Here is an 18,692-nt window from a genome sequence, read left to right as displayed (position 1 = left end):
AGAAAACATAACAATGATATATATTCGATGTAATATAAATGGTATACGGGTGGAAATTCTAATGTTTCTTAGCATCATTAATTTACTAAAATAAAGATACGAACTTATCAAAACAAAGCTATTAGGTAACTTGATAAAACGATTGTTATGTCCAATATGTTTTTTCGTATTCATTCGTTACGTAGATTTGTAACACATGGAAATTATATAAGCTGTTCTTTTTTTGTAATATTTAGGTAGTTATAGGAAGTTTGAATAATTTATACACACGTTTTATTTTTTATATACGATCTTTAAAAAAATATCGTCGACAACCAATCCCTCTCCGAGCTGCTTGATCCCTTGACGTTGGGTTATGGTTACTCTTCTACCCTACTTACCATGGAGAGGGTTCAGAGGAGTTGTTCGGATTACTACCTACTGCTGAGTATGCGAAAAACCACCTCGAAATCCGCCGTTCCACAACTGAGCGTTTTTAATGCAGCTTTTGCCGCGCACCACTATGTGGAACCAGCTGTCCAAAGACCGTCTCAATTCTTAAAAGGCCCGCAACGCACTCGCGAGCCCTCTGGCATGTGTGTCCTTGAGCGGCGGTATTACTTTCACCAGATGAGCCTCCTCTCCGTTTGCCCCTGTTCTATAAAAAAAATATTTATTAATTATGCATTGTCATAATTGGTATGACGCATGGCGTATGATCTGTTTTATATGGATCTATAAGGTTCGATCTTGGTAATACTGATGGGCGCAGAAGACTGGACTATTTGGAGAGGAGACCTGGATACCACTCCAGGAAACTAATTCAATATATTATAAGAAATAGTTTTACTTTACTTTTTAGCGCTTTGTATTCCTTCAGACGGGTATTATTTAAAATATTACATATAAGAAAGAAAACGCCCAGACATTTTCTCGCTAGTGATCAAACTTACAACCGTCGGCTTATGTATCAAAGCCATTTAAGTACGAATGTTCACCATTATAATTCACAATTTTATACATATTTGTAATACATTGAGAATTCTCGTGATTCAGACGCTTGAATTACTTAATGCTTAATTTCCTTTTTGAAAAGACTATTTTCTCGTAATGCAGATTGCCTCAACTATTTTCCTAAAACATGTAACAGTTATAAAGTTCTCAACTAAATCATAAAGTAAAAGAGCAAAACGTTTACCTAGTCGACGCCACAGCATATATAATCGCTTACAGTCAGGTCACGTAGCAAAGTGATTGTTTGCGTATTACACTGCTCTGTGGAATGTTTGGACAAGGAATTGTGTAAGAATTAAGAAGTCGTTATTTCTGATTAAACCTCTTCTATTACTCTTATCTTGCGTGTTTAGATTTAATTAGGCAAGCGGTTAAATTTAATTAAATGTTTAACGAGCTTGGATGGATCACGCAGTTTATTTGTAGATAGTTTGTTACAATTTGCCTTGAATTAGCCTTATAGTAGTAGTATTAATAACTAAGGGAAGTTTAAAAAGCCTTGTGTTCATTGTACTGACGTCACAATGATATCCCTAGTGAGTCGTACATCACGTGGAAATTTTAATTTAAACTTAATACCACCCAACACCTTCCTTCTTTTGATGTAATACACATTATATTACCTATCCTATATGTAGCCTTTCTCGATATAATATGATATCAATCCAAAACTAATTGTATTCGTCGTTCTTGAATTAAACCCTTTAAGGCGAACAACTCCTTATCTTAGGTAAAAGTTGGTAACGCACCCACTAAAATGTAGTCCACTTTTTAGGTGTAGGCTCGTTGCCAAAATAGTTGATAAAGCAAGGCCTAAATAAACATGAAACTTCAGCATAAGCCTACAAAATATTTTATTAATTACAAATCCATGTGTACCATCAAACTCCACACATACAATTAAAACTCAATAAAAATAATAATAGTTACACTACTATTAAGATACACAAAGTAAAAAGCGATAACATAATACGAAAAGCAAAAGTTACACACTATCTTATATTATGACCTAAAACATGCACAGATAAAAGATGTACTCGTACTTTAAAGACCTTTACCTTTACTAAGCTATACCTTTTGTATTCTTCTTATTTTTAGTACTCTTCTTTCCATTGCTTCTATGGAAAGACGAGGGGGAAAATGGAGAAGAGAGTGGCCTAATAAAGGTTAATAGAAAATATAGAATCGTTAGCAGGAAGCGAATAGAGAAAGTAAGCCATGGATAGAGAAAATTGGAAAAAGCTGGAGAAGACCATTCCGATCTGATGGTATTTAGAAAATTGGATGGATAAATGGTACTGAAGGAAGTTAGGAAATCATTTAAAAAACAAATCTAAACTGTCAAAATTTTTAAAGATTGGAAATAAACGGGCTTTATAATTGTTAACATATATGACTATGTCGGCGACAAAAATAAGCGTAAATGGATATCTCTAAATGGAACACCTCGCCTGACTGCCAAAAATATTTATCATCCAATTATGAAGCCACACCCAAACTCAAGTTAATAATTCCAGGTGTCAACCCGTACCGGCATCGTGTCGCATTACGTCCGACTGCAGATAGTGGTCCCCGAGGCTTTCATCCTGGGATCGGGTGAACATCACGTCGACCTCGGCAGCGTTATACACCTCATATGCATTGTTGAAAAGGTACATTTATTGAGATTATTTATAGGAAACCACGTTGTGTTGATTTTTATATTTACGTATAATAAATACCGCATGTACCGTAAAAAGTTGTGAGATCTATGTAATTCTAAGTCGGTTAATTTATTCAGTCCCTACATAAGGGACCTGTCTTAAATCACGTAATTAGTTAATCACCAAACGACTTCTTTAACGGACCAATATTACAAACCTTTTATGTTTTTTAATATGAAAATCGACTTGGCAATCGCACTAAACAATCTCATTTAGTATACCATGTTTTATTTGAGAGATAAATTGTTCTAATTTTATCCACAACGCAGTTAAAGGAGGGTCGAATATGGCCTGAACTGCTTCGAGATAACGGAGTACAGCCGTCCCACTTTTTTTGCTCGACTTGGCGGGCGCACTGCCGCCATATACCACGTTGTAGACTGATTTTTTTACTAGAATTATACATGAAATAACTTGTACAATACTACATGTATAGTACACGTACTACGAACAAATAAACTTCCACAAGAAATGCCTAGATTTCCATATATTAAAAATTTATTGATGCTACTTGGATCTTAGTTGGATTATACATAATATAAAAAATATCTCGATATGAGTTTTAGTTTACAAGAATGTTGTGGACACACAAAGTTTATCACACGTGCCTGGAGATTGTATTATATGCATGTTCAACCAAAATCTATTATAACAACCTCCTTTTTTAAGACGGCTACAAAACATTAACTTGTATAACGCCATCTAATGAAGCAAAGAAATACTACTAATAAACATAATTTTAAAAAATTCATTTTAATAAAAATTATATACTAAGATAAACTGATAGCTAACAGATTCATCTGAATTTAAATGTCAAAAACCTACGTTAATTCGTTAATTTGAATCAATAATAATGCCATATTTGTACTATAATAATACAGAGTCCTACACCACCACAATACGTATTCTGGTACCACAATGACCGCATGATTAACTATGACGCGACGAGAGGAGGAATCACGGTGGAGACGGAGCCGGGAGCAAGAACTCAATCCAGACTTACAGTACGCGGAGCCACATTGAAGGATTCAGGAAATTACACTTGCAGTGCGAGTAATACCGAGCCGGCGTCTATACACGTTTTTGTATCGGAAGGCAGTGAGTATTGTTTAATTACGCTCTTATGTGTATAAAAATTATATATATTACAGTTAGTAGATATATAACGGACGCATAGTGCTAAGTTAACATTTGGAAAATATCGCCGGTGCTGTAATCTTTAACTTACAGATACAAAAGTAATACTTTTAATTAATAAATAGCCTACAGGCGTGATTACACTTCCACTTAACTAAAAATTTTAGTTTTTACTAGTAATTTCCTATTTAAAAATATTTCGCTTAACAATGCGGATTAGGTATCCGATAGGCGCTTAGAAAACCTTTTTTAATTGTTCCACTGAATATATTCTTGCGTTTGTTCTGCTGCGTTTATTCTTAAGAAAAACACTTTTTGAACTTTTTGAACACTTTCCGACTCGGAAAAAATTTAAAATTTAGAATTATGTAAGTAACTATAAGTTTTTAATAATAATACATAGCCTTAATCCGTTCAAAAAGTGTTTTTCTTAATGTGTAAAAGCTATTTTAACAAAAGACAAGACTAAGCGTTTATTCTGTTGTTTTCTCGAGAATTGGAATGAGAGGTGACTGAACTGCTAGATTGATTTTCCAGACGAAATTTTTGTTGATTTTGAACTTAGGGAATTTATAAAGGAAGACAATATTCATTAGTATTAAATACATCATACTAGCTGACTTTTAGGGCTGTACCGTTGGCCGTTTACATTCCACCTACCACTTAAAGAAACCAGAATTGAAACATTATATTGATTGGAATTACGTTTTTTACAGGTAATAAAATGGCGGCCATTCTACGACGCAACACTAGCGCCATCCATGGTATTACCTCAAGCGTAACGTGTATTCTTCTTCTAGCGTCTGTGTTGGTGCATTTTGTCGTACGATGACGGTAAATTGTTAAGGCGTTTTTTTCTTTAAATGTTACCTTTCTGAAAATCTTACTGCCTAATATTTTGAAAATGAATTGTAATAAGTAACGATATGTAAGTTGGCAGGCAGAAATTATTTTAACATCTTTATATTTATTAAGAATTTTATATTATTTATGTAATTATTTAAATAAAACATTAATGTTGTCTCAATCTTAAGGCGGTGAGAGATGAGGGCTCGACGAATTTGACAGTTTTATACAGAAACATTAAGTCCACAGATTACATTGACTATTATAATTTTAAAATATAATAAAAGTAAAATAACTTGACAAGTTACGTACCGATACAAAAAAATCATAGACGTTGATGTGATCCTTTTTGTTTAAAATAACTAAATGAATCAGTTCTACTTTATTCTATTCTTAGTTTTCAAAGCTTCAAATCTTTCCATCTATAGACTATAATACGAATGGTCTTTGTACAAGTGTTTCTATGATGACTAAATGTATAGTTAGTTTCCTAAGCAAAATATGAACTCTAAATATGTATTTTTGATTTTGCAAATATGCACGAGTCACATTTTTGTATAAAGCAGCGTGCTCGTCGATAAGATTGTTGCGTTTTTGACAATGGTTGACATACTAGAGGCGCAGCTAAATTGAAGATATGTTTCTTCATTATTTTAATACAACAGAACAAGAAACCTTTCGAATCTATATCAGGTATTTTTAACTCTTATATGCTTATACCAGAGATAATTTTATTCGACAAATATCTTGTTCTGCTACTTTAATTTCCAATTGGAATATATTTTCAATAATTTATACAGAATAAGCTCTTATATGCAGTCTGTGTTCGGTTACACTGTATAAAACTGTCATTTATTATTATATAAAGAATGGTCAGTAAGGTTTAAGTAGTATATTTCCTTTAAAATTATCAAACTCTGTACATATGAAACTACGTTATTGTACATGGACATAACACTAAAGTTATACGTAATAGTAGATATTGTAACGTAGGTAGTAACTGAAATATTGAATTATACATACGTTAACATTATTTGAGATATTAGAATAGATTGAAATTGTATTGGGTTGGTTTTCAAATTAAATATTAGTTTTTACCAAACAACTGTCGACAAAGGCTATGTTGAGTTAGTGAAATAGCCTCCTTTAGTCATTGGCGATTAAGCAAGTAAAAATAAAAATAAATGTTTCATTATGTGTAAGATTTGGGAACCCTTTTAAGTAAAAAATACTTGTTGGGTTCCTAGCTATTCCATAACATTTTTTTTGTTTTTTTATTAAATTTATTTCAATTGCTCACAACATGCGTGAGTGTGTGTGTGGGTGCATGTAAGTGAATTATTCTTCGGATAAAAACAAAATCACTAAATCAGTCCTATTACACTGATTGCAACTCGTTAATTGTCAAATTCTGATTGTACTATGTTATTTCCTCCTGAATAGCTGAAAATCTTCGGCAGTCCGTTTCACAAGGAATTAAAAAAAAATTAAAAATAAATGTCTTTCGTTTTAATTTATATAAAGGAAAAATCATAGTTTGTATTCCAAAATATTTAAAATTTGAAAACCAATCATTCCTAGTGAACCTAATTATAATTCTGTAAAATACATTTTTGATATCAGTGTACAGTCACCGTATTGCGTCAATTGTGTATAAATTTGACAATTTACTTGTTTTGATAGCCAATCAAAAAATATTTTCTCGCACAGAACTCTCCAAATTAACTAAAACGATATTTCATTTTCAAAATACTTAGATCTTCCTATTTGAGCTGTACCTCAAAAATCTAAAGCTATTTTCAAGTAATAGCTTGAGGGCCTAGATTAAATTGCGTTTTCGAATGTTTCTTTAATTGAAATGATTATCTATGGTTTATTTTATAACTCGGATTTAAAAGTCAAAGTAGAGTCTACTTTGACCAATATTGTCAATAATGTTAATCTCATTCGACTGTCATAATTACTATTTGCCAATAAAGACATTCTTGAATTAATATTTTTTAACAAAAAAATTTTAGGTTATTTTTTATGTTTTTGCGCCAATTTTCTCTCTCAACTGATGATGATTCATTCTATTTTGCCGACGTTGACAAAATGGATATAATCATAACTCCTTAAGAAAGTATTGTGCAAAAAATGTTTAGTATAGTTTTCAAAAGCGCAACATGAAAGTAGGTTTACGCAAATTCCCAGGAAATAAAATGTAGACTAGATTTAACCTTAGCAATAAGTATAAAATCTATAAGAATTACGTAAACTTGACTTTAAAACGATTATTAATTTCTCTTGTTCCTTGGAAAACAATTGGTTAATAAATAAAACATTTCAGTTAATAGTAAATCGTACAAATAATTTACCATATTTCATAGTTAACTTGAATGAAAATTATTTTAAAATCTACGGTGTGATAATATAAATTTGAATTTAACCTAAATTATATTCAAAAAAAAATGTTTGTAAATAATTATAATAATGTAAATAACTTGTCAGTGTTATTCAAACTATTATTGTACAAATAATTTTGGTGATTCTGTATGCAATAAAGATTTCTTCGAATGAATGGTGTTTTTAATTGGTTGATTTTGTCGTTCGAGTCTTAAGCGCGTAGTTCACAGTAGTTATTTCACTTATCTAAGTCATGTATAAGGGTTTGCTAAAACAAGCCTTTTATCGCTAAGAGGCAAATCATAAATATTTACACAACACAGAATTTCATAGGAAGAAATAAAAGACAAAGAAAATACAAACACAATCACTTTAATAAAAAATGGGCTCAACTCAGCCTGTAAGTTGCTCAATTTTTTTAACAATAAAAATAAAATTAAATATTGAAAATAGAAAAAAAAAACCAAATTACAAACACAAACAAATCGACAAATCTACATTCCCAACCCAATCGACTGACAATCCAAAGTACTCTGTTTTTGTTTACGATTTATGCACTGAGTTACGGATCTGAGTGGTGAAAATGTAACACAAAAGTCAAAACAATTCAGCACGCCGTGCGATTGTCATTGGTCAATAGCAACTATAGTCCAATACATTAGCACATGACACGTGACACGACACGATATAAACTTTTAAAATTGCGCAGGTTCGAAAAGAAATGCCATAAACACAATAATTACACAGCACACTAGCACTAAATCAAAGTTTAAAAAAAATAATTTGACGCAAAGGAATATGAGAGGAAAAATCATTGTTGGTGTTGGCGTGAACCGTCCACTGCTCGCGCTGAGGTTAACGGCATCAACCCAACCCGCCATTGTGACGATAAATCACCGATTAATATAAACCCAAACCAAATTTTAATGAAAAATATTTATAAAAAGTTTATATATTTCAAGTTAAAAAGAAAAATCAAAGGGCCTTAGAACATAGCATGGTCAAAGCAACAGACACATAGTACAGATAAAAATTAGTAAAAAATACGTTGATGTAAAATATTTTCTTTTAAAAAATTATAGTAGGATTAACTTTACTTTAATTTTGCAAGAAAAAAAGACCTTTTATTTATTTATTAAAGTTACAGTGAGTTAAAGAGTTTGTTAGCTAGTAAAAATAGATAATCTTAAATTAATATTCCGAAAGGGACAAAGAATACCTACTATTAAGTATTTATACAAACCGTACGAAGTTCCAGGAAGTTCATAATATGCCCATCATGTAAGGTCACGTAAAGGAAAGAACTGGTAATTGTATGAGCTCTTTTAAATGTCACGGAATAGTGATTCCACCGTCTAGCTACGGCATACATAGGAAAATAAAACGATTTTTGATTCAGCATATTTAATATTTAAAGTAATTTCCAAAGTGTTCAATCGATTTCCAACACATATTTTCACTATACACTACATAGTGTCATTCTCATGTAGATAAATCCCAGATTAAAGCGCGTTTCATTATTACATACCGTGTTACTAATAATTTAACCAAAATATTATCCATACAAAACTCATTTCTCTATATAACAAAAATAAATTAAAAAAATGCTCTACTTATTCTATATTTATAACGAACGGTTATCCGTTTCATGGTCTTGTTGTTTAATTAGATTCCAATAATGTCCTTTTTGCTTCTTTAATTGGTCATGAGTTCCCATCTGTAAATTATGCAATGTGTAATTAAATTTTCCCGCCTTTTTGAATAGACATCGTCAAAGTTAAAAATATAGCTCTCTCGCTCTTGGAGGCCCTCTCTCTCACACACTGTTCGCTCTCGTTGATTTTTTTTATGTTATAGGAGGCAAACGGGCAGAAGACTCTCTGATGTTAAGTGATACCGCCCATGGACACTTGCTAGAAGAAGGCTATTTTCTTGAAGGAGCCGAAGTCGAATTAGTTCGGAAATACTTCGATGGGCAGCTGGTTTAGAAGTATCAGATAATAGCTCAAATAATTTGTCCATTTTATTTCGACAGTAAGCAAATTAAGAATTGAGAATATTGATAAGTAAGTTTAAAAAAAAATCATCTGGTCACAGAAACCAAAATAATATTAAAGGTGGGATATATACTGATAATTGTATCCTGACGTCATATATGCAGATGAATAGGAAACGGTGGCAAATATTTACAATCACCAACATTGACGTATACGTACTGGACGTCATTTGGCGTTTACATCTTTGTAGAAATCACAAATGAAATCATAAAAAAGGTGTGAAGAGAAAAAATACAATATAACAAACACCTTTTTAATTTTCGTTATATAATGGTAACGAAACAAGATAAAAGTCTGTTAATAAATTTATGCTACTTTTGTAGAAAAAACGACACTAACAATAACAAAATATTGACATAATTTTTCCCTAACGCGCCGATTGAAGTATAACTTCAAAAAAACCTAAAATTTTGACTATAGCTAACTTCAGGATGCCAGTTTTTTGTGACGGTGCGCGTGCGCATCATAAAAATTTACACTCATAATTTTTTCCTAACGCGCCAAAAAAATAACTTCATATATCTAGTTTCTAGTGATAAAAACTTTATTAATAAAGACATCATACGAGTTAATTCTCCACTTACTTCAACAACACTTCCTTTGTTCAGCACCACAATCAGATCCGCATTAATAATTGTCGACAGTCGATGCGCGATCACCAACACTGTGCGCCCCTTGGAAGCTGTCTCGAGCGCCGTCTGGACCACTTTCTCACTCGTTGCGTCCAACGCACTGAAAACAAACGAAATTACGTTTATACGAAAATTATTGGATTCGATTGTTAGTGGTCTGCCTTTCTTCGCTAAATTGCGTTGACGCGCGACAGGCAGTGCCGTAACATCTATCAAGAGGCCCTAGGATTGCTTTAAGTTCTCAAGTTTAGGGTGTTAAATGAAAAAAACAGTTACAAATATTTTTTTTGGAGTTTACTCCTTAAGAAACGATTTGAGTTATAAGGCCCGGTACGGAAATTTTATGAGGAGTAAAATCAAGTGTAACACGAAAAGTTGAGGCGTTACGTAGAAAGAGACAAACATATATATCTCTAGGATTGAACGTGTAAAAGAATGATTCCATCTTATTCTCTCTCTAAAATTGGATTTGTATAAATTGAACACAATTATTATTGTTATTATTATTATTATTATTATTTATATTGTTTTGTAACATACTTTATGTAATACGCTTTATTGAAGTAATATAAATAATCCGAATAATTACAGATATATGTTTGTTTCTCTTATCATTTTAGCAGATGCGTTCATTTACCCTTTTTTTCTATTCGATATATATCATAATTATCGTTCGTAAGGAGTAAACTCCAATCGTGCGTCGTAGCTGACACACACACACACATTTTTTTGGACATAATATCAAACAGATAATATAGGCAAATATAGATATCGGCAATGTAACACTTTCAATATAGCCTTCTTTAATAAAATCATACTCTATATTCAACAAGAATCAAGAATAAAAATCTGCCCGCTTGAAATGTAGATATAGATGCTAATCAAAATATGTCAATTATATAAACATTACAGTAAAAAGTTTGTAAAATACCTATTTATTTTTAGGATTGAACTAAATCGACTTTTAGATTTTAAAGTGATATTTTATTACTGTAACGGGTACATTGGTGCGCGGGGACCCCAAATTCGTAGGGCCCGTGGCATTTGCTACTACGTGACTAATCCGGCACTGGCAACATGACGTATATTAAGTATTGAATTACCTAGTAGCCTCATCTAGTATCATAACTGGTGGATCTTTCAAGACAGCTCTGGCGATAGCAATGCGCTGCTTCTGCCCTCCGCTGAGCGACATTCCCCTTTCCCCTACCATAGTGTCGTACCCATCTGGGAAGTTGCGTATGAACTCCTCGGCGTTTGCTGTTTGTGCGGCCCTGTATACCTGACAATGTCCTTTATTAGTATCTATTGGAAATTGTCGAAATGTTATACAGTTGTACCTCAATATAACAAGTGTTTCGAGATACGAGCAGCCGATCGAACGATATGTTGCTTTGAGATGCATGTGCATTCGACTCACTAATCCAAAAAGAGATTTAATAAAAACCACTCAGCTTCAGATTTCTGTTAGAGTATTCAATACCACCAACTTCTGATTAATTTAGTTTTTTTTGGCTAATTGAAGCTGTATACGTTGTCTTGAAACACAGTTTAATATATTATGTTTGTGTATCAATTTTTGGTTTTGCATGATGATCAAATATAAAAAAACTAAACATAATGTACGGTTCCTGGATCTCGGTGAAGGCAAACGGACAGGAGGCTCACCTGATGTTAAGTGATACCGCCGCCCATATACAAATTGCCAGAAGGCTCGCAAATGCGTTGCCAGCTTTTAAGACGTGGTACGCTCGATTCTTGAAGGGCCCTAAGGTCGCATTGGTTTGGTAATACTACAGAGGACAGCTGGCTTCAAATAGTGGTGGTGCGCAGCAAAAACTGCCGTAAGAAAATCTCAGTTGTAGAATGACGGACGTCGAGTTGATACTAATGATAATTTGGTATTTCATATTTTTTGTATTTTTTTTTACTCTATATTAACCACTCGCGTACAACAATAGAATATAAAGAAATGTTAATTGCTATTAAACGAATGAATACAAAATAACAGTTGAAGAGAGTGCCTACGTCTGGGTATATTCTCTGGGCGTAACTCCCATGATTTAGTTAATTGATATGAAACGAATGAATACAAAGCAACTTTTGAAGAGTGCCTACGTCTGGGTATACTCTCGGGGCGTACCTCCCATGATTTAGTTAATTGATATGAAACGAATGAATACAAAATAACAGTTGAAGAGAGTGCCTACGTCTGAGTATACTCTCGGGGCGTACCTCCCATGATTTAGTTAATTGATATGAAACGAATGAATACAAAATAACAGTTGAAGAGAGTGCCTACGTCTGGGTATACTCTCGGGGCATAACTCCCATGATTTAGGTAATTGCTATGAAACGAATGACTGCAATATTGAAGAGAGTGCCCGCGTTTGGTTATACGCTAGGGGTGTTACTCCGTCGATTTAGGAAGTCGCCTCGCTTATAAAACAAAAGAAAGCCTGAGTGAGCAAAACGTACACATTGCCATGAGAAAAATAAATATACCATTATTATTTGTCCTCTTTCCATTCGCAGTATTAAACAAGCCGATATATTATTTGGAATATTTAGGCATACTAAATACACTTAAGTCCATAATCTAATTAATATGTCAACTTGTCTTAGTCAAATATGTCAAACTTTATATAGGGTGGTTTGACAACTCTAAAAACTAGATTTAAGATTTTGTTTCTCATAATCTTACCTCTGCATCAGTGGCATCCGGTTTCCCATAGCGAATATTTTCTTTAACTGTAGTTGCGAACAACACTGGTTCTTGGCTAATCAGCCCAATGGCGCGACCCCGAAGCCAGTTTCCTTCCATCTCGCGTATATCCACGCCATCTATCGTCACTTTACCCTTATTTACATCGTAGAACCTGTAATTAGTAGTTTCCTAAACACATCATAAAATAAAAATACGTTTATTATGGAACATATGATACAAGTATCACTTATTCCACGTCATTAAATATAAGTAGACATGCCTATTCATTGGCAAAGAAGATACGAGGATGTAGGAGAGTAGAGCCGAGAGAAAAAGCCGGCGTAACTCTGGGTACTCTTTTAAAATAGCAAATCATCACACTAATTTTAAAACAAATATCGCAAATTAATTAAAAGTAGCCTGTCTAGCACTAGTCCCAGGCCCTTTTATCGTTAACTTTGTAGTAAACCTTTTTACACAGCCTTTCTTTAATACATTTCTTAAATTTATTAAAAGGCAGAGATAAAAGAGCCTCTGCGATTTTATGAAAGAGTATCGCTTTCCCCAAACAAGAATTACTAACTTTAGATAGTCTAGTACGGGGATTTTGCATAGATGGCGTTATAGACAATATAATATAGAAGAAAATCCTTGGTCTTGGACAAAGATTTTGTTTATTCCGTGCCTTCTGTGCCTGACACTTGCTGACTTTTTGGGTTTAAGGGATACCGATTTCCTCGCTATACTTTCATTCACCATACAAGTGAGTGATAAATGCGCACATAGAAAGTCCTTTGGTGCACAGCCGGGGTTCGAACCTACGGCCTCAGGGATGAGAGTCGCACGCTGAAGCCACTTTTTCTTCTTCTTTTTTCCTGGGGAAATGCGTTACGCATACCCTCCTGCTGCAGGGTTACCTAGTGGTGAAGGGTTGAACCCTTTAGCTATGGCTAAAACCCCACAGAGCCACCAGCAATCACCCGAGGCATCACAAGGTAATAGCAAAGCCTTGTCCGCACGCTGAAGCCACTAGGCGAATACTGCTCATAAATATTAAATTACCTTTCCAATAAAGCGGCGATAGTAGATTTCCCATTTCCGGAACTACCGACTATTGCAACTGTCTTCCCCGCTGGTATTTTTAAATTGAAGTTATTTAATACTACCTGAAATTAATAAATAACACCTCACACAACAGAATTCTATCTTCGGCTTAAGAGACCGTAGTATCATACGCGTAAAGCGTATCATCCGCGTACCACGTATCATACATGTTCTGCGTATCATAAGCGTACATCGTATCATACGCGTACATCGTATTATACGCGTATCAGCCGTGTAGCGAGTATTATGCGAAAATAATTTCCTATATTTACACTTCTGTATAATACAATTAAAGGTAGATTAAAAAAATTATCGACTGCAGAAGAAATAGCACAGGAGTTTCTTCTGCGTGAACTGTTGTTATAACAATCCAACCCAAGGTACCTGCGCGTTACAAGATCCTAATACGATCATGGTACGGTAAACGTTGAATAATGGATTATATAAATAACAGATAGTTCTCGTCAGTTCTACGCCCTTGATTTGAGAACTGGCGATAATTGAAATTTAGAAGCTATAAATTTTTCAACGTACTACTGAATATATCAATATTTTGTTGTTTAAAAAAAATACTCACCGCATCGGGTCTGGTCGGATATGCGAAGGTGACATCTTTGAATTCTATATTACCATGAAACTCGTGATATTTGATTGTCTTTGTACCAGATGTGTCCATTTGTGGCTCCTTGTTGATGTACTGAATATTTAATACACATATTACCACCATAGTGGTTACCATAAATTATAGAGTCACGTAAAATAATATGGTTTCTCTACACATGCTAGTAATATTTTGTTTTTAAATTAATGAATGTTTTCTGTATGACATTTTTGATTTTTTATAGAAAAGGGGGCAAATGGGCAGGACGGTCATCTGACGATAGGTGATACCGCCACCCATGGACACTCAATGCAAGAGGGCTCGCGAGTGCGTTGCCGGCCTCTTAACAATATCTAAGTTTAAATTATGTTGAAACACATTTCCCGAAAAACCGGAGAATATTTTAGAATGTTTTTATACATTTTCTTTATTTTCAAAATAATCATTACTCTTAGTATAAAAAGCTATCTTCGTTAAAAGAGATATATTATTTCATTTCCCTGCTTAAAAATTATGGGACATACCTCAAAAACCCGTCCACCAGCACTAATGCCCTTAATGACAGATCCAAATAGCAATGATATCTGTGCTACCGACCGTTGTATAGTCTGTGCATTCACAAGGAACGCCATGACGTCACCGGCTGACATCTGCCCAGTTGACATTAGGTGACCACCCAAAAACATTGTTCCTAGCACCATTCTGAAATATTGTTGTTGATCGTAATATAGTGAAATATTTTTAAAAAACTAAGCCGACTTCAATTACCTGTCAATATCATTAACATAGGTACCTATTATGTAAGTTCCCTGCATAATGCGTGCAAATGCATCTCAATATAGTTAACCAATACAAATCATTAAACATACATACAAATACGAAATTTGGAAGACATGCTTTAAACCCTCTTTTTAATAATAGCCCATCATAGTCAATAGTAGTTATAAAGATCTACACAGCATTATATGACTCAAAGATTAGCCAATAGGTTTGCGCTTACTGCACTACCTTACATATTTAAACAGACTATACTATAAGAAATAGGTGCAGACTACAGCATGACAAATAAAAAAAAAGTTGTGTGAAATAAGTGAGGGTACTCCACGGCCACACATTTTTACATCTATTTACTAGAAAATCTTCAATAAGTAACCACATAAATATAATTACCCATTAAGAAACAAATTAGTTCCCGCCTGGAATAGTCCAACACCTAACCCCAGTTCCATACTAAGATTTGCAGCGGAATCGCATTCTTCCGCGAACATTTGCGCCTCATTCTCTTCACCTGCAAACGCTCGCACTGTTCGCATATTCGAGATCGCTTCTTCTGCTACTAATGTTGCTTTTTCTATCTAGAAATAAGATTTTATTAGAATTGTAAACATAGAATTCAATTCTCAGTGAAATATTTCTGGCAGGTGACATGGCGGGAAATGCATATGTCATATGTCATTTCACAATTGGACATTTAGATATATTGTCATCGAAGTAAAGTGTTAATTGACATATTTATGATAATTTGTTGATAGTTTACATGACCATTAGATATATGAAAGTCAAGTTATTTACAATTATGGAGCAGATATAAAAAAATTAAAAAAAGGGACAAACACACACACTGCTCATCTATATCAACAGATATTCAATTTTTTACTTTTCTTAATGTCAAATTATTATTTTTCACTACTAAATACGAACATCAATTACGCTATATTTTATTTGAGGATAATATGTACCTATTTAATAACTTTTTTGAACAAATTTAATTAAATGGAACCTGAGACTGTGCTTCTCTGGATAGTTTCCTCAATAGTGATCCAATAAAAGTCCCTCCAATAACAACTGTGGGTACACATAGCATTGTAAGACCAGTTAACTGAGGTGATATTACTAGGAGACTCACTGCGGAACCCACAACCTGCAAAGTACATATAAAATTATTCAAGGGTGTTAAGTAAATTAGCATAACTACTAATATTTTTAAAACAATATTATAACTCAGCAAGGTGTAATGGTTGCAACTCCTTACAAGCATCTTGTAAAATAAAATAATTAAAAAACGAGGCAGAGTTTCTTGCCAGTTCTTATCCTATATTCAACGCCTTTGATTTGAAAATTGACAATGTGTATATATAGTAGACCCATAGGGCAGAACATGTTTTAATCCAATATTTTCCTATGTTTTCTTATATCTATTAAATTATTTATCCACATTTAGGTGTACCTGTGTAATAGCTCTAAGTCCACCTGATATTGTTTGCTTAAATGAACTCTTGAAGTCTTGTACATCAACAGTTATTCTGAAATTACACCAATATAAACATTTTTTGCTTGCCAGTGTAAAAATCAATTTAAGAAAATATAATAATAGTACATTTTAGTTTCCTATTATTTACACACCTATTAACTATTTCTCCAGTCCTTTCCTTATCAAAAAAAGCCATGTCTTGATTTAATATAGACACAAATAGATCTTGTTTCATTTGTGCTGCTACTTTTTCTCCTACTTGTGCTAACAGATGTATATAGAAGAATGTAAATAAAGCCTGAAAAATAATATTTCTTATCTAAATGATATTAATAATAACTTTAAGACTACATTTTACAACCATATATATGTTCAGAATTTATGTAATATAAGTGATTCAATATTTTGACTGTGAAATTGATTACTATAGATATTATAAATGTTAAAATCATTAATAAACTCACAAATTGTAAAGCTTACCTGTCCAATATATAAAGAGACCATTTTAAATGCTGGATATTTGATTTGTTCAATAAAGTCTAGAGATGGATTGTGTTTTAATTCAGCTAATATATTAACAATAACTCCTAACATAGCTGGAATATAAATATTCAGGAATGCCACTGTCATAGCTGACTGAAAAGAACAATTTTTATTTATTATGGATGCAATAAAAACATTTTTGTAAATTAATTACTGTTATAACTCTTACATAATCTTATAATTTAACGAGCCTTACTTACTAGAATATAAATGTATAGATAATAAAAAATAAAAATGAAAACAGGACATTGTTTGAAATATAATAAAAAATTGTTATTAATTACAATTAGCTAGTTCTCACTTCCTTATTCAAACATGTATACAAAGATACTTACAGCTACTGCAGCAATCAACAACCATTTATGTGGTTTAAGGTATTCAATGAACTTTGACCAGTCAAACCTTCCACTATCATCGAGAACATTTGGTCTTCTTTGTATAATTCTAGAGTGAGTTTGAGCTTTACAAAATACGGTATCACTTAAAAATAAACGTGCGCATAATCCTACACTGATGCCTGTACAAAGTTTCCAGGGGGCGATTTGAAAAGCTTTAAGTTCATTTTCTGTACAATTCTTTGAAATATATCTTTTCACCGCATCCGATGGTTTTGTTTTTAATAAGTTCAAGTAATGTCCATTACTCCTAAAAGCAGTAAGCCTGAAAACATATTCATTATAATTAAAGAATTTCCTGTTTAATTTGAATGCACAGTTATCTAACCACAACTTTGTTATATGAAACAATTACTAACCTTTGTCTTATTAATTGGCAGGACTGTGAATTTAATAAATGCCACATTGTAAACGATTTTAAAATTTGAATGGATAAATCAAAATGTTATGTCATCATTTTATTACTGGGTTGTAAATAAAAATTATTGTAATCAATTCAAAATTGTTTTGAATTAAAACTTGGCGCAGATTACGTCGGTCGAATGTCAATTTACAATTTGTCATGTTACTGTCAAATATTTAATGATATTTTGGTAGTCTGTGCTTAAATGACAGGCAGAGTAAAAATTAAAATGAGGATAATAGGTGGCAGTGTGTACAATAGCTTATAGTAATGAGATTGTATGGATGGCAGCAGTGCAGCGGCTGCAGCGCACGGGTGCAGTGCAGCGATAGATTGCAAACTGAATTGTTTACCTTGAAATATCAATAAAATAATATGGTAATCAGCCGTCACCAACTTAAAAATTCATTTCAAATTATAATATTAAATTTAAATAATTGAACAAATTTTGTATTTGTTTAATAGAAAAAATGTTTTATTTTATGGATTTACACGATTATTAGTAAATACTACAATTATTTATTTAGTATCTATTAAACTTCATAAATGTAGATTAATGTTATATATGGAAATATATTGAATGTGTTTTGTTTATAGTTACATTTATATGCAATAAATAGACTATTGCTACAGGCAAAGATAATAATTAAAGTAGATAGTTTACTTTAATTGTATTTTCTATACTTACTTTCAGAGGAAAACGGAATTGGCGCCAAAATAGGTTTTAAAACATCCTCCACAGATAAATTACTGGTGGTAAATCAAATACAGATAATTTAAAAACAATCTAGATAATGTTAATATAATTCGTGTTAATATAGCACCGTGAAATGTCCTCGGCTCACAATTGTAATGAAATTAGTACCTTTTTATATAGAGACATAATAAATTCTATACCATAGTGGAGAACAATAAAATCGATTCTCCCCTTAGCA

At 32.8% G+C, this 18,692-nt stretch overlaps 2 protein-coding genes across 3 annotated transcripts in view; one reads left to right on the top strand and one right to left on the bottom strand.

Moving 5' to 3' along the window:
* The window catches only part of LOC123716223 (hemicentin-2-like), a 75,280-nt gene extending 70,275 nt beyond the window's left edge, over nucleotides 1-5,005 (top strand). The window contains exons 6-8 of the mRNA XM_045671856.1: nucleotides 2,511-2,645; nucleotides 3,578-3,794; nucleotides 4,550-5,005. Of these exons, the coding sequence (XP_045527812.1) occupies nucleotides 2,511-2,645; nucleotides 3,578-3,794; nucleotides 4,550-4,665 (468 nt within the window). The 3' untranslated portion in view covers nucleotides 4,666-5,005. The remainder of the gene's footprint in view (nucleotides 1-2,510; nucleotides 2,646-3,577; nucleotides 3,795-4,549) is intronic.
* Nucleotides 5,006-7,462: 2,457 nt separating this feature from the next.
* On the bottom strand, nucleotides 7,463-17,872 carry LOC123716419 (mitochondrial potassium channel ATP-binding subunit). Of its 2 annotated transcripts, XM_045672156.1 has the most exons (14): nucleotides 17,714-17,872; nucleotides 17,295-17,619; nucleotides 16,897-17,052; nucleotides 16,569-16,714; nucleotides 16,393-16,468; nucleotides 15,946-16,086; nucleotides 15,336-15,520; nucleotides 14,690-14,867; nucleotides 14,142-14,261; nucleotides 13,523-13,626; nucleotides 12,458-12,632; nucleotides 10,857-11,035; nucleotides 9,706-9,853; nucleotides 7,463-8,781 (listed from the first exon to the last, which is right to left on the bottom strand). In XM_045672156.1, exons 1-14 carry the CDS (start codon nucleotides 17,758-17,760, stop codon nucleotides 8,689-8,691), a joined length of 2,073 nt encoding a protein of 690 aa, XP_045528112.1. In that variant the 5' UTR covers nucleotides 17,761-17,872; the 3' UTR covers nucleotides 7,463-8,688. The 2 variants fall into 2 exon arrangements, with proteins under 2 accessions (XP_045528112.1, XP_045528113.1); XM_045672157.1 differs by lacking the exons at nucleotides 7,463-8,781; nucleotides 10,857-11,035 and having other exon boundaries at nucleotides 9,714-9,853.
* Between the last annotated feature and the right edge of the window lie 820 nt (nucleotides 17,873-18,692).

This window comes from Pieris brassicae, chromosome 11 (assembly GCF_905147105.1).
Source record: "Pieris brassicae chromosome 11, ilPieBrab1.1, whole genome shotgun sequence".
NCBI classification, from domain to species: Eukaryota; Metazoa; Arthropoda; class Insecta; order Lepidoptera; family Pieridae; genus Pieris; species Pieris brassicae.
Note: the sequence above shows the minus strand (reverse complement) of the source record. Positions and strands in the feature narration are given on the sequence as shown.

Coding starts and splice junctions, on each gene's coding strand:
- LOC123716419 (XM_045672156.1), bottom strand. CDS start 17,760: ATGTGGCATTTATTAAATTCACAGTCCTGCCAATTAATAAGACAAAG. Junction 14,868..15,335: donor ACTAATTTGTTTCTTAATGG/GTAATTATATTT, acceptor ACAATATTTCAG/AATGGTGCTAGGAACAATGT. Junction 12,633..13,522: donor ATCGCCGCTTTATTGGAAAG/GTAATTTAATAT, acceptor TACTAATTACAG/GTTCTACGATGTAAATAAGG.